Source organism: Schistocerca cancellata, chromosome 1, assembly GCF_023864275.1.
Source record: "Schistocerca cancellata isolate TAMUIC-IGC-003103 chromosome 1, iqSchCanc2.1, whole genome shotgun sequence".
NCBI lineage: Eukaryota > Metazoa > Arthropoda > Insecta > Orthoptera > Acrididae > Schistocerca > Schistocerca cancellata.
Genome location: NC_064626.1, coordinates 568,051,843 through 568,066,831, shown reverse-complemented (window position 1 = coordinate 568,066,831; position 14,989 = coordinate 568,051,843). Strand labels below are relative to the sequence as shown.

The window sequence follows — 14,989 nt, the reverse complement described above, 5'->3', positions numbered from 1 at the left end:
GAGGCGGACCAATTCCATGGCCTCCACGCTCTCCTGACCTCAACCCTCTTGACTTTCATTTATGGGGGCATTTGAAAACTCTTGTCTACGCAACCCCGATACCAAATGTAGAGACTCTTCGTGCTCGTATTGTGGACGGCTGTGATACAATACGCCATTCTCCAGGGCTGCATCATCGCATCAGGGATTCCATGCGACGGAGGGTGGATGTATGTTTCCTCGCTAACAGAGGACATTTTGAACATTTCCTGTAACAAAGTGTTTGAAGTCACGCTGGTACGTTCTGTTGCTGTGTGTTTCCATTCCATGATTAATGTGATTTGAAGAGAAGTAATAAAATGAGCTCTAACATGGAAAGTAAGCGTTTCCGGACACATGTCCACATAACATATTTTCTTTCTTTGTGTGTGAGGAATGTTTCCTGAAAGTTTGGCCGTACCTTTTTGTAACACCCTGTATGTCATGTGACGAGGGCCTCCCATCAGGTAGACTGTTCGCCTGGTGCAAGTCTTCCAATTTGATGCCACTTCGGCGACTTGTGCATCGATGGCGAGGTTGAAGTTTTCGACACAAAACATAATGGCTACTGTGAAGAAAGATCATGAATTGCCAGTAAAGTTGTTTTGTCATACAGCAGCAATAGTAGTGCTGCCTTGCAAGAATATTGTTGACAGAAACAATTACGAAGAGGCCTCATGTCCATAAAGGGATTAAAGAATGTGATTAAGATATTTGAAGGAACAGGTGAAGTAGATGGTGCAGCAGGGACAGGGAGGTGGCCCATTCCCATGGCAGTTGTTAAAGAAGTTATTGCGGCTGTAGCAGACAGCGTAGACAAGCCTCAAATTCTGCAGCCAGCGCTCAAAATGCTTTATGGAAATTGGCTCTTCCCTGGTCAAAGGTGCAAAGTATTTTGCTGCACATTTTACACAAATATCCCTACAAGATTCAGAATGTACACCAGATGAAGCCCCAAGATAGGCTACAACACTGTGGCTTTGTCCTTTGTTTTTTGGCATGTATGGAAATGGATGACATGTGGCTACAGTATATTCTTTAGACAGACAAGGCACATTTTACTCTGCATGGTGCCATAAACGGGCAGATATTTCGCATATAGGTTTGTGGTCCACCACATTTTGTGCAGGAACATCCACTGCACTCTGTTTATGTGACTGTGTGGTGTGGTTTCACAAGCTCACTCATTCTCAGTTCATTTTTAATCAAAGAGAAGACACCTCACAGGCCTGTTAGATGTACAGTGACACATGCATGCTGCAGGAACCACCTTGTGCACATGAGAATCCAGCTTTGCAAGAAAGCAACTGTGCCCACACCACTCTTTTCATGCAAGATGGAGAGACACCACCTGTGGCTTGCCAGGTGAAAGATTTGCTTCAAGAAACCTTCAGTAATGAATATTCATCTTTCGGCAATTTCAAAACTTCCAGATCACCCAACGTAAATCCATGTGACTTCTGGTTGTGGCAATATCTGAAAGCTTGTGTCCATTCAGGATGTATTTGGACCCTTTCTGATCTGTAGGATAATATATGACAACATTTTGGTCTGATTACACTGAATATTCTGCAAGCAGCTTTCAACCATGCCATGTCACCAAGTCGAGAGACCATATGGAACACATGTTGTATCTTGTTACCACATTGTAACAAACATGTCGGAACCATCATTATCATGTGTTTGATTGCACCTCCCCTTTCCTCACCCACACTACAGACTGAGTGCTTACCAAGCCATATTTTCACCTGGTGGCAGAAAGTAAAACTATTATAATTTTTTTTTCTACCATACTCCATGAGCACACCAAATAGTGAACATACCTACAGTGCTTCAGCATCCTGTGGTGTATACTGCATGCACTGCAACACTCGGAACACCACCAGTTTAATTATAAGAATCCAGTATCAAATGCAAAGCAACATGTGGAACTGTACGTGATGTTTACCAACTAACATGTGTTCATTTCACAGCTTTTGTCTATCTTCTACACATAAATAAATTGAAGTCCCCCACCATGGTTTCTATCTGTATGTTTGGACTAATCTCAGGAACTACTTAAGGGATTTTGATAAATAACTAATAGATAGACTGATTTACAGGGAAGGTTTGTCTACGTAATTTATAAATATTTCATGCTGAACTATGATGAACTAAAGTCCCTGCCCCTGTGAAATACATGTCATGGCCATGTAACGGTGAATGGAACAACTCATTGGAATCCCTTAACGCCGCCCAACTACAGCACCAGACCATTGTGAACTACTTGATTGCAATAATTTACCAACAGCCGTATGATTTGTTGTTGTTGTTGTTGTTGTTGTTGTTGTTGTGGTGGTCTTCAGTCCTGAGACTGGTTTGATGCAGCTCTCCATGCTACTCTATCCTGTGCAAGCTTCTTCATCTCCCAGTACTTACTGCAACCTACATCCTTCTGAATCTGCTTAGTGTATTCATCTCTTGGTCTCCCTCTAAGATTTTTATCCTTCGCGTTGCCCTCCAATGCTAAATTTGTGATCCCTTGATGCCTCAGGACACGTCCTACCAACCGATCCCTTCTTCTAGTCAAGTTGTGCCACAAACTCTTCTTCTCCCCAATTCTATTCAATACCTCCTCATTAGTTATGTGATCTGCCCATCTAATCTTCAGCATTCTTCTGTAGCACCACATTTCGAAAGCTTCTATTCTCTTCTTGTCCATACTATTTATCGTCCATGTTTCACTTCCATACATGGCTACACTCCATACAAATACTTTCAGAAATGACTTCCTGACACTTAAATCTATATTCGATGTTAACAAATTTCTCTTCTTCAGAAACTTCCCTTGCCATTGCCAGTCTACATTTTATATCCTCTCTACTTCGACCATCATCAGTTATTTTGCTCCCCAAATAGCAAAACTCCTTTACTACTTTTTTAAGTGTCTCATTTCCTAATCCAATTCCCTCAGCATCACCCGACTTAATTCAACTACATTCCATTATCCTTGTTTTGCTTTTGTTGATGTTCATCTTATATCCTCCTCTCAAGACACTATCCATTCCGTTCAACTGCTCTTCCAAGTCCTTTACTGTCTCTGACAGAATTACAATGTCATCGGCGAACCTCAAAGTTTTTATTTCTTCTCCATGGATTTTCATACCTACTCCGAATTTTTCTTTTGTTTCCTTTACTGCTTGCTCAGTATACAGATTGAATAATCTCCCTTCCCAACCACTGTTTCCCTTTCATGTCCCTCGACTCTTATAACTGCCGTCTGGTTTCTGTACAAATTGTAAATAGCCTTTCGCTCCCTGTATTTTACCACTGCCTCCTTTAGAATTTGAAAGAGAGTATTCCAGTCAACATTGTCAAAAGCTTTCTCTAAGTCTACAAATGCTAGAAACGTAAGATTGCCTTTCCTTAATCTTTCTTCTAAGATAAGGTGTAAGGTCAGTATTGCCTCACGTGTTCCAACATTTCTATGGAATCCAAACTGATCTTCCCCGAGGTCGACTTCTACTAGTTTTTCCATTCTTCTGTAAAGAATTTGCGTTAGTATTTTGCAGCTGTGACTTATTAAACTGATAGTTCGGCAATTTTCACATCTGTCAACACCTGCCTTCTTTGGGATTGGAATTATTATATTCTTCTTGAAGTCTGAGGGAGTTTCGCCTGTCTCATACATCTTGCTCACCAGATGGTAGAGTTTTGTCATGACTGGCTCTCGCAAGACCGTCAGTAGTTTGATTTGTAGAAATTTATTTTGTTTTATAGAAGTTCATAAATTAAAATAAACTTCTACAAATCATGCGGCTGTTGGTAAATTATTGCATCAAGAAGTTCATGCCAGCCGTTGTCCCACGATCCATAATGGATCAACGAAGATTGCGAACTACAGCTACCAGAAGGCTGATGCAAGCTACCATCGACTTCATGAATCAAATGACCAGTGATTCTGGACATACCACTTACACATTAACTGTATACCAAAACATCTGGTCTTATGAACTTTATATCTGATACATCCTACATCACAGTTTGTTTAGTTTGCACTGGCCTCCTTACAGCAGCAGCGTGCCAACCTACACTGCAGTCAGGCGGCCTTGCACCTTTCTCCTGTGCCCCTAGAGCAGGGTCTTCCAGCTCGTCGGCTCCGTTGTGAGCCGCGGAGGAGTCCCTGCTCCAGGGAGTCGGGTCGCTCGCTGTGGCAATTCAAGTGGGCCGGCACGTGGCACGGCTGGCTGAGGCAGGCGGCAAGGCAAGCGTTTGGATGTGCCAGCTGCGTCTTACAAGATCGACAACCTCGTACTCTTAGCTGCTAAGATGTAGTGACGTGCTACACCAGGAAATACGATGTTCTGGAAATAAATAAGAAACAACTGTTTTACAAGAAATTGCATACTGAATTTATTGGGCCTCTGTAGCTCGACATTTTCTTTTCATTGCTAGATCGGAAATATTAGGCATCAAAGTGTTCGCAGCGTTAATGCGGAGGATGGCCTGCATTGTTGCATCCTGAAGAAATGATCGTTCCTTACTTCTTACTCTTTTCATTGCTGAGAAAAGCTGCTTACAAAAATACGTAGATCCAAACATGCACATGATCTGAGCGGCATTGTTGTGAAGCTTGGGAAATGTGTTTTGCTGTAATGAACGATACCATTGTGACAAATCCAACATGTTGTAGTACCTCTCTTTCAACAAAGTTGAATTCTGCAAATCAATAATCTCCAATTGAAGTGACGATGACAAGTCATTGGGGGAAACTGAAAAAGGAGTGCTGAACACCTTAAGTTCCATTTCCAAACTAGTGAGGTCTCGGAATCGTGTTTCGAACGACGTGATCAGCTGCTTTTACTTTGCTTGGTAATTGCCGAAAGTAGTACCTTCAGGTAGTTTTAAAGAAGCAAGATGATTGAAGAACGTTAAATGTCCATTACTCATCTGCCTCTCAAATAAACGTAACTTTTCCACGAACGCTTTGATATGGTCGTGCATGTCAATGATTAGCTGCCCTTTGCCCTGTAATGACAGATTTAAATTATTCAGATGCATAGTTATGTCAGCTAGGAACGCCAGATCTGATATCCATTTTATATCTTTCAGACAACGCATTTCTTCCCCTTTCATTTCGAGAAAAAGGGATATTTCCTCACGAATGGCAAAGAAAACATCAAGAAATTTTCCCCGACTCAGCCAAAGAACTGTACTGTGGTAAGGTATATCCCCATACTCCACTTCCATATCTTTCAGGAATCCTCTGAATTGGCGATGATTCGTACCGTGACGCCGCACAAAAGTCACACACTTCACGACATCTTTCATTACGCCACCTAGCTCTACTGTTTCAGCACACAGTGCCTCTTGGTGAATAAAACAATGAAGAGTCAAAATGTCTTTCCCGAATTTGTCCCTGAGTTTATTATTCAAACGAGAAGCAAAACCTTGGTGACGCCCGATCATTTGTGGTGCACCGTCTGTCGCTGCAGAATGGAGATTATCCCACGGCAAAATTCATATTGTCCATTGATTCACAAACAGCTTCAAAAATGTCATGTCCTGTTGCGGTGTAATTGATGGGTACCACATCAAAGAGTTCTTCAATTATTTGCAGCTCCACGTCGACACCACGCACAAAGACTGCAAGCTGAGTACAGTCCGATATGTCGGTGCTTTCGTCAACTGCTAGCAAAAATGCAACAAAGCTCTCCGCCTTTTTCCTGAGCTATGTCTCTAAACCCGCTGCCGTGTCCAGGATTCGACGAGACATTGTTTGCTTCGACAGGCAAACCCCTTCAATTGCCTACACCTCCCTTGGAAACAAACATTCTGCAACTGCTACCATGCACGATTTTACGAGTGGTCCGACCGAAAACGGCTTGCCACTCATTGCAATTATGTGAACGACCCTGTAGCTTGCTCGAATTGCAGATTCAATAGTGTTTTTCCGCTCTCATTCACCTGAAATTTATAAACACATTACAGAACACGAACTATGTTGTATATTTTGATACAATCCGTATTACGAAACCGTTTTTAATCTTACGTCTCCTGGTATGTTGTTCTAAGCCTGGCTACTAGTTCTCTGCATGCAACGCCTTCTACCTGATCGTAGTGCACTGCGTGAAGACGTGTATAATGTCATATATTGTACCTCTTCGCAGAATTAAATACTTTGACATACAAGACACTGCGGACGACCATCCCTCTCAGTGAATAGAAAGGTATCCTCCAATAGAAGTACAGGGCTCCTGCGGCTAGTCATAGCCATCATTGAACACGGATTATTGCGTCAGTTGCGGATGCATGCGGCCAGGGTGCAGTGGGTTCGCTTTCCCCCTCCACGCGGGCTCCGAGCTGCCGCAGTGAGCGCTCCGGAGCACTCTGGCTCCCTGGAGCTCGGTTGGAACAGCCTGCCATAGAGCATCCCTGCCACTGACAGTATAGTTTGCTTGTGGAAATGCAACTCTACATAAATATTTTAAATTAGACACACCCACCACGTTTTTCTGTCAGCATATGAAGGCTAGACTCGGGAACTAGGTACAAGTTGTCACACCCTGCAATCATTTTCTCTGAAGGCCCTTGTTTGAAAATAATTCAAAAAAGAGAAAAAGAAATCTTAATTTTGTCTGATAGTGTGGAGCAATGGTAATCATCCTGCCCCTATTGCTCACTAGTTGGTGTTCCATCTTTCGTGGTAAGCAGTAGAGGTTTTAAAAACATTTGTACTAAGTTTTCATTAAATTTTGACGTAAAATATTTGTTAATTTATTGTTACTATTATTGTGGTTTAAGTTGCTGTAACTCTGCATTATCGATTTTGTAAAGTACTTTCCTACTTTATAAATCACCATCACTGAGAAGCCAGACAGGAGGGAGATGTTACAAAATTTTACTACTAACACTGATACAAAAGTGGACAGTGGAGAAAATAGGTTCTCTACACTGCCCTAAAATGTTAAAAATAACAGTATACGGAGCAGCATTGTAGCATAGTGATTAAGGTATCTTTCTGACGTACAGAAGGTTCTGGACTCAAAACTCATCAGGTGCTTTAAAATTTTTTATTTTCAGATAATTTTTCAAAATTACTTAGACCATTATTTTTATTCAATTAACTGGTTTAAATGTATCTTTTTTTTAAATTTCTAATCCTTTGTCACATCATTTTAGCTATTTCATTTGCTCTTGTTTTGACTTCAAAAAGGAAAGATTGAAATCCTTGTGCATGTGATTTTAATTATTTTTATTTATGTCATGACAGTTAAATGTCTAAAAATGACAGTCTATTGTTTAAAAAAAAAAGACAGACTAATCTATTTGTACTGGCTGTGCAGTGGTATCAAAAATATATATATTTTTTATGCAATGTGCATTTTTTGGAAGGCAGTTGTCATGCAAACACTTAATTATCGTGCAAAAGTTGAAATCGTAAATTCTTCTTACACTGTAGACAAAGTAATGCGTTGAAGATTTAAATGAAAGAAGAGGTCATAAATAAAACAAAATTCAGGCAACATGAGGAATAGAACCAATGAATGCAGTAACATGGACAAAAATTTAAAATGTAAAACAGAAGAAATAAAACCAAAGTTAATACATAAAAATAAGTAAAATCACATGCACAAAGATTCGAAATTAAAAAAGAATGGTTGGAAGACAATATAAGAGCAAATGAAATAATTAATATGATGATTAAAGTGATATGACAAAGAGTTAGATATTAAAAAAATTACATTTAAACCAATTAATTGAAAACAATAATGATCAGTTGTTTAGCTTTGATTTGAAAATAAAAAATTTTAAAGCACCTAATGAGATTTGATCCCAGAACCTCCTGTACATGAGGAATGTACCTCAACTATTAAACCACAGTACTGCTCTGTGTATAGTTATAATTTCTAATGACTCTAGAAAATTACATGAAATTCTGATGTTTTTGTCGATTGCTTGCAAACAATGGCCCACCAGAGTGAATGGCTGCATAGTATGATAAATGGGACCCTAAACTACCTCACTGTATAGATGGTTTCAAAATGTCAATCCCATCTCCGGGCAACCTCTCCTTCTATTGCTACCCATGTGAAGCCAGGGTGGGTCAGTAGTTATATATAATAATGACCACCACCAAACTTGCTGAGTGCATAAATGAAAATACAAATTGTTCACCAAGGGAGACACCCAGTAACCAGTTGCTGAACATGCTTCTTGCTTGACTCAAACGACGTAAGTGCCTGCTACACCACACAGGCCATTTGGCTCATTCTGCTTGATAATAGCTACCCTAAACTCTAGGGATTGAAACTTGTCACTATCTTTGGAATCCCCTGCCTCCTCCATCATTCTTATGGGAAAACATCATTGCAGCTGTCAGTAATGAGCCTAGCAATCCCAAAAACTATGAAATTAATACTGATATCTGTCGTTATCATATATTTTTATGTGACTTTGCTTCTCACCCCCACCCTCAGTCATTGGGGTGATAGCAATGTATTAGGCCCACAGTATTTTTAAACAAATCATACAAATGATGAGTCTTGTATCAATAAAATTTGGTTGAGATTGCTGTGGACACGCCCCGATTACATTTCCGTTACCTTTTCATACGCACCCCACCTGTACAGGAGGCAGGTGCTTCTTTCCAGATACTTTGTGATAAGTGTGCCAAGTTTTATAGATCAGTCCAATGGTTTACGAGGAGATATGGCACATACATACATTATAAGGCAATATAATTATGAAAAATTTACAGATTCACTGCTGTACCTCAACTACTTCTTTTTGCATGGTCACCTTTGTTCTCAGTGCACTTTATGAGCTGTGGAATCAGCTTCCTGATCCTTTGTCAAAAAAAAAATCATTAATCACCTCTTTGGCGCATTGTTTGACAGCAATCTCAGTATCATTGCTGGTAGAAAATCTGTTTGCACATGTAAATAACTTAGAGAAGTGGAAAGTTAAAAATCTTGAAGGTGCCATACCTGGGGTAGTTGATGTGCCAACAGAATGAATCCAAGAGCTGATTTGTGATATTGGCAGTGTGGATACATACAGTGTCATGCACTATGCACACTCCCTTCATTAACATTCCCATTCTTTTGTTCTGTATCATCGCCCATACTCTTTTAGTTTTTCTAATTACTTCACAGCATTGTTCCCTCATGAGGTAAAAATTCAATGAGCAAAATCCCTTTCTGGTCCTAAAATACACAGGCCAAGATTTTTAAGGGTGAAACAACTGTTCTGAATTTCTCTGTGGTGAGGAGAGATGTCACCACTGCACTGATCGTCCTTTCAATTCCGGGGTATAGTGGGTCATGCCCATTTCGTAGCCAGTGACAATAAAGTCAAGGAATTGTTCATCTTTCAGTTCAGAGTATTCTAGACATACCCATGAATATGCAGTTCTGTTGACTTTGTGTTGATCTGCATACACAGTTATTAAAAACAAAAGTTTTTCAGTAATAGATTTTACATGGAAGAGCTCTGAAGATTTGGACACATGGAATTCATCTTCAGCTAATGCAGATTGGCTGTAATTGTGGTCCTATTTCTTCACTACAAAATAGTAAATATCAGTTATTTGTGCACATCATAGCTGTCCTCAGTTGTACTCTTTTGTTAAAAATTGTTGCCATGGTGCATAGAGAACTGGAGGATGAATGTTCAAGCTCCGGATCATATCTGTCTCAGCTTTACCTGGCTCCACTTTGCCAATGGTCCTCCATTTCATTTTAGTTAGTTAATTGAACCTCTGTTTTGTTCAAGATTCATTTTATATGTAAAATATGAGGTTAGGTTCTTGTTTACTCACATATTAAGTTTAAAATAGCAGAGTTTCTTAATATTTTTACCAAAAATAACTATTATTATCTTTCTGAAATGCATGTTAATGCAAAATTTATACACATTAAAATTTAACACCGAAACACACAATAATACAGTAAAATAGTTTTCATAAAGTTCATCTACACCCTAAATAGTGTCTGGGTTATGTACATAGGTAGAATAAGACACTGCCATAGTGAATTCAGTTTCCTTAATGCAAATCCTTTCTCACTGAAGTGTTGTGTTCAGAATGTGTGACAGGATACATATGGTGTTTGGTGACAGAAAAAGGACTTCAGGGTTTTTATTTGAATCAGTAATGGAAAGTGGATGGCTGTGAACATTATCAGAGGGGAAGAGAATTTTAAAAGGGGTTTGTTCTTTCTCACATTAAGCCTTAAGTTCTCTATTCAGTTCATTAACAAAATAGTCACTGAAAACAGCAGAAGTCGTCCAACATTTTTTATTCCCTCTCCAATGAACTCTGAGCCTATTCTTCACAGCCCTTTAGTGCTCTAGGATTTTGAGTGTGTTAGATCATAATGAGTTTTAATATTAAATTGCCTGCAGCATTTCCTCTCAAAAGAAGGGTACATCAGTCCTTTGCAGCCTTAAATCCAGGTACTGTTTTTTCCTCCAATAGTGATAAACATGTGGGTAGATACTCTTTTCCAAAATAATCCTGCTTCATCAAAGTCAGAAACCTGCTCCACAGTATAGCCTTTTTCTTTCACAGTTTTTTTTATTCTCTTTTAAAATCTTTGGCTCTAACTTCATGTGCCACAGCTGCCTCTCCTGTCATTTTAATGTCTTGAAAGCCAAAACAATGCTTTAAATGATCAAATCAATCTGAATTGGCTGAGAAAGGTGCTGGATAATCTTCTTCGTTTGTAAAGTCTGAAAACGAGTTCTTGGTTTTAACTTGAATAGCAGCTCCGGAGAGAAGCATGTGCTATTAGTTGTGGTATTCAGTCCAGTGGCATAGTACCTTTTCCATTCTCTGTCACCTCCAAGCGAGATTGGTCACTCTTGTCTCACTTAAGTCACTTCAGGTTCGAGAAGATTTTTTAATTTTTTCTGCATTGTAACAAATAGCTCTCAAAGTGTATTCACTAAGTACCAAGGCATGATGAATGTCAACAATACGTTTGCCTTTCTCAAAGCTGTCCAAAACTTCACCTCTGTTTCTAGTATACATGACATTCATACATTCTTGTTTCCCTCACTTTCTTTCCTTTTACCCAACATTTTAAATATAGACTCTGTCAAGTGCAACTTCACATCTCTACTGGCCTGAACTGAAGATTGACATCTCAATAAGCACGATAGAAGATTCATTTTGAGATGTGCTATTGCATTACTGCTTCCGTGTATTGTTAATAGCTGCGCTTATAACTAAAATCGCATGTGCGCAAAAACACAAATAATGAATCTGCGTATAACAGGTTCTACTTCTCCTCCTCCCAAACAAGCCATGAAGGCCCAACGGTGCCGATTGGCCGCCTTGTCATAGGCGTCACTGGATGCAGGGGCATGTGGTCAGCACTCCGCTCTCCCAGCCGTATGTGAGTTTCCGAGACCGAAGCCGCCACTTCTCAATCAAGCAGCTCCTCAATTTGCCTCACAAGGGCTGAGTGCACCCCACTTGCCAACAGTGCTCAACAGACCAGATGGTCACCCATCCAAGTGCTAGCCCATCCCGACAGCGCTTAACTTCGGTGATCTGACGGGAACCGGTGTTACCACTGCGGCAAGGCCGTTGGCGGTCCTAGTTCTACTCAGTTCTTTTGTCAATTGCTGGTTCTCTTTCATATAGAAACCAGCTTAATACCAGATATCTCAATATTTTTATGACTTGTTCATCCACAAACACACACACTCCCCTTTTTTAAAGTTTCTCCTTCTCACTTTTATTTTGTAAATGCTCTTCGTGCCTCTCCCTTTTCTGTTCACTTTCTGGATTTGTGGATTATAAGATTATGTAACATTTTTGTTCATGCCTCTTACTTTTGGCCTATTGGTTGCCTGGAACTTCAATGTTACATATTATATTCTATTCATAACTCTAATTCCTATCAATTGTTTCCCTTTGCACAGGATTATGAGTTACTTTTCTTTGCCACTTGTACCACTTTTCCAAACGTCCATTTTCTCAACTATTCTGCTCCTGATGAATTACCAATTTCAAAAGCTTTATATTGAACATAGAGAATGTGTTGACTTGCAGGCAGGTACAATGCAAAGACCACTAAACATTTTAGCTTTCAGCCAAAAAAAAAAAAAAAAAAAAAAAGAAACACCACCACCACACCCAATGGCCACTGTTTCCAGCCACTATGGCCTGACTGAATCCGCAGACAGGCCACAGCGACCAGAGACATTGACCGTGTGTGTGTGTGTGTGTGTGTGTGTGTGTGTGTGTGTGTGAGCTGTGCTTGTGTGAATGTGTATGTGCTTTCTATTTTGGAAAATGGCCTTCTGGCCAAAAGTGAATGTTTAGTAGTCTTTTCATTGTGCTTGTCTGCAACTCAATGCCTTCTCTGTGTAGTGAGTAATGATTTGTGCTTTTCATAATACTGTTGTTGTTCCACCCCGGATGTTCCATGTTTATATTGGACATATTTTTTCTGCAGGACTGTCAAGTGGTTGGAATGAAACGTCTTTTGACAGTTCTTACATTTCTTCAGTTTAACTTATTTTTATTAATGATGTATGTTATTTATTGTTGTAACATTGTAAATATATCAAATATTAAATCATGATTTTATGCATTAAACAGGAACACGAGGAAGACCAGAGGGGAGTTCCTGATGGCTTTTCAAGTTCTCCAAAACCTACATCAGAATTGCCACAACAGCCAACTGTTGAGGCAAATTTGTTGGACATTGGAGGAGCAGGAGATGGTGTGGATCTGCTTAACATTACTGCCAGTATGGGTGGAGAGAAGATAAATAGCAGTGATCAAACAGCTGATTTGCTGGGTGGTTTAGGGAAAACATCTAGTGGACTGGAGGACTTACTACAGGGCCCTTCAGTTGCACAATCAGTGCCACAAAACATGCTATTTGACCCTTTTGGCAACAACCTACAGGTTTGTATATGTTCTGTATGTCACATACTGCATGTAGAAATATTTATTTTTCCGCCATTTTTTAACTTAAATGTGGGATGCCATTACAGTGTCTGAGTGGTGGTTGTTTCCTGCTATTCATTTCCAGAGTTGGAGATCTTTTCCTACCTCTCGATTATGTTCCATGAATGTTCGATAGGTGGCCAAATCATTCGCCCAGAATGTTCCTTGAACCAGTTGTGAGCAATTGTGGCCCAGTGACAAGGTGCATTATCATTCATAAAAATTCCATTTTTGTTTGGGAACATGAAAAGTCCACAAATGGCTGCAAGTGCTCTCCAAGTAGCTGAACATAACCATTTCCAGTCAGTAATCATTCAGTTGGATCAGAGGACACAGTACTCCATGTAAACATGGTCCACACCATTACGGAGCCACCATCTGCGTGCACAGTGACTTGTTGACAACTTGAGTCCTTGGCTTTGTGGGGTCTGCACCAGACTCAGACGCTGCCAACCAGGCCATGATTTTCCTAATGTCTAGGATCCAACTAATGTGCTCACTAGCCCAGGAGAGGTGCTGCAGAGGGCGTTGTGCTTTTAGCAAAGGTACTTGCATCAGTCGTCTGTTGCCAATGGGTCCGCTGCTTACTGGTTTGGCGGGCAGGTACACGGAGAGTGGGGAGTGAGTCATTGCCTTGTTCTTGAATGTCCTCTGACAGAAAATTGCATTTCCTTTATTCAGTTCATTGTGGCAGGTGGTTGAGTGCGGGTCTGATAGGGTTTGTTGCTGGATTCTGACTGTGTGAAAATGGATGAAAAAATGAAGCAACGAGTTTGCGTTAAATTTTGTTTTAAAACTGGGAAATCAGCTTCTGAGACTTACGAACTATTAAAAACTGCTTTTGGAGATAATTGTAGGACCCAGTAAAGTGTTTTTGTCTGGTTCAACAGATATAAAAATGGCCATGAATCATTTGAAGATGAACCACAGTCCGGTCGTCCTGCCACCTCAAAAATGAACGAAAATGTTGTGAAACTTCACGACTTAGTGTGCTCTGATCTTAGACTTACAATTACAGAGATTGCTGATGAACTTAAGTTTCTATGCAGTTCAGTCAGTTTTAACTGAAGATCTGAACATATGTCGAGTGTCCACAAAATTCATTCCAGAAGTGTTTTCAATGACCAGAGACAATACCAACTTGAAGTATGCAAGAACTCATTAATCAGACTAAAAATGACCCAGATTTGTTAAATATGGTAATTACAGGTGGCAAACTGTAGGTATATGGATATGATCCTGAAACCGAAGTGCAGTCTTCACAGTGGAAGACTCCAGGTTCACCACGACCGCAAAAAGCATGGCAAAGTCGATCAAAGGTGAAGACAATGTTCATGATTTTATTGTTTAATTGTCATTAACCAGGAATACTACAAATGTGTCCTTGAGCATTTCTGCGAAAAGGTGTGGAAGGAAAGGCCTGCATTGTGGAAAGACAGGAGTTGGGTGCTACACCATGACAATACTCCGGCTCATTGTGCCTTCTCCATCATTGAATTTTTGACCAAATTCAAAATTTCTGTGCTTCCACAACTGCCATATTCGCCTGATTTGACTTCGCCTGATTTGACTTCGCCTGATTTGACTTCGCCTGATTTGACTTCGCCTGATTTGACTTCGCCTGATTTGACTTCGCCTGATTTGACTTCGCCTGATTTGACTTCGCCTGATTTGACTTCGCCTGATTTGACTTCGCCTGATTTGACCCCTGCGGTCTTCTACCTGTTTCCTAAACTAAAATGTTCACTGAAAGGGAAGTGATTTGACTCGATTGAAGACATGAAGACATCCAGGCAAATATGGAGAGCGTCCTTAACACATTTCAGGAAAACGAATTCCAGGAATGTTTCCAAAAGTGGAAACACCATTGGAGTCGGTGTGTTCAGTCAGAAGGAGGCTATTTTGAAGGAGATGCGTCACAGTAGCATGTAAGTACCACTATTGTACAATTACAAGCCCATTATTAAAACTTTCTTAAATCATTAGCACCAAATTTTGCTGCACTGTCCTAACAGATACATT

At 40.1% G+C, this 14,989-nt stretch overlaps 1 protein-coding gene and 1 pseudogene across 3 annotated transcripts in view; one reads left to right on the top strand and one right to left on the bottom strand.

Moving 5' to 3' along the window:
• Positions 1-14,989, top strand: part of LOC126181449 (cyclin-G-associated kinase) — a 245,441-nt gene that overhangs the window by 172,522 nt on the left and 57,930 nt on the right. For all 3 annotated transcript variants that reach the window (XM_049924773.1, XM_049924774.1, XM_049924772.1), the window contains exon 18: positions 12,614-12,925. In XM_049924773.1, the coding sequence (XP_049780730.1) occupies positions 12,614-12,925 (312 nt within the window). The remainder of the gene's footprint in view (positions 1-12,613; positions 12,926-14,989) is intronic.
• LOC126100162 (5S ribosomal RNA) lies at positions 11,481-11,598 on the bottom strand (annotated as a pseudogene).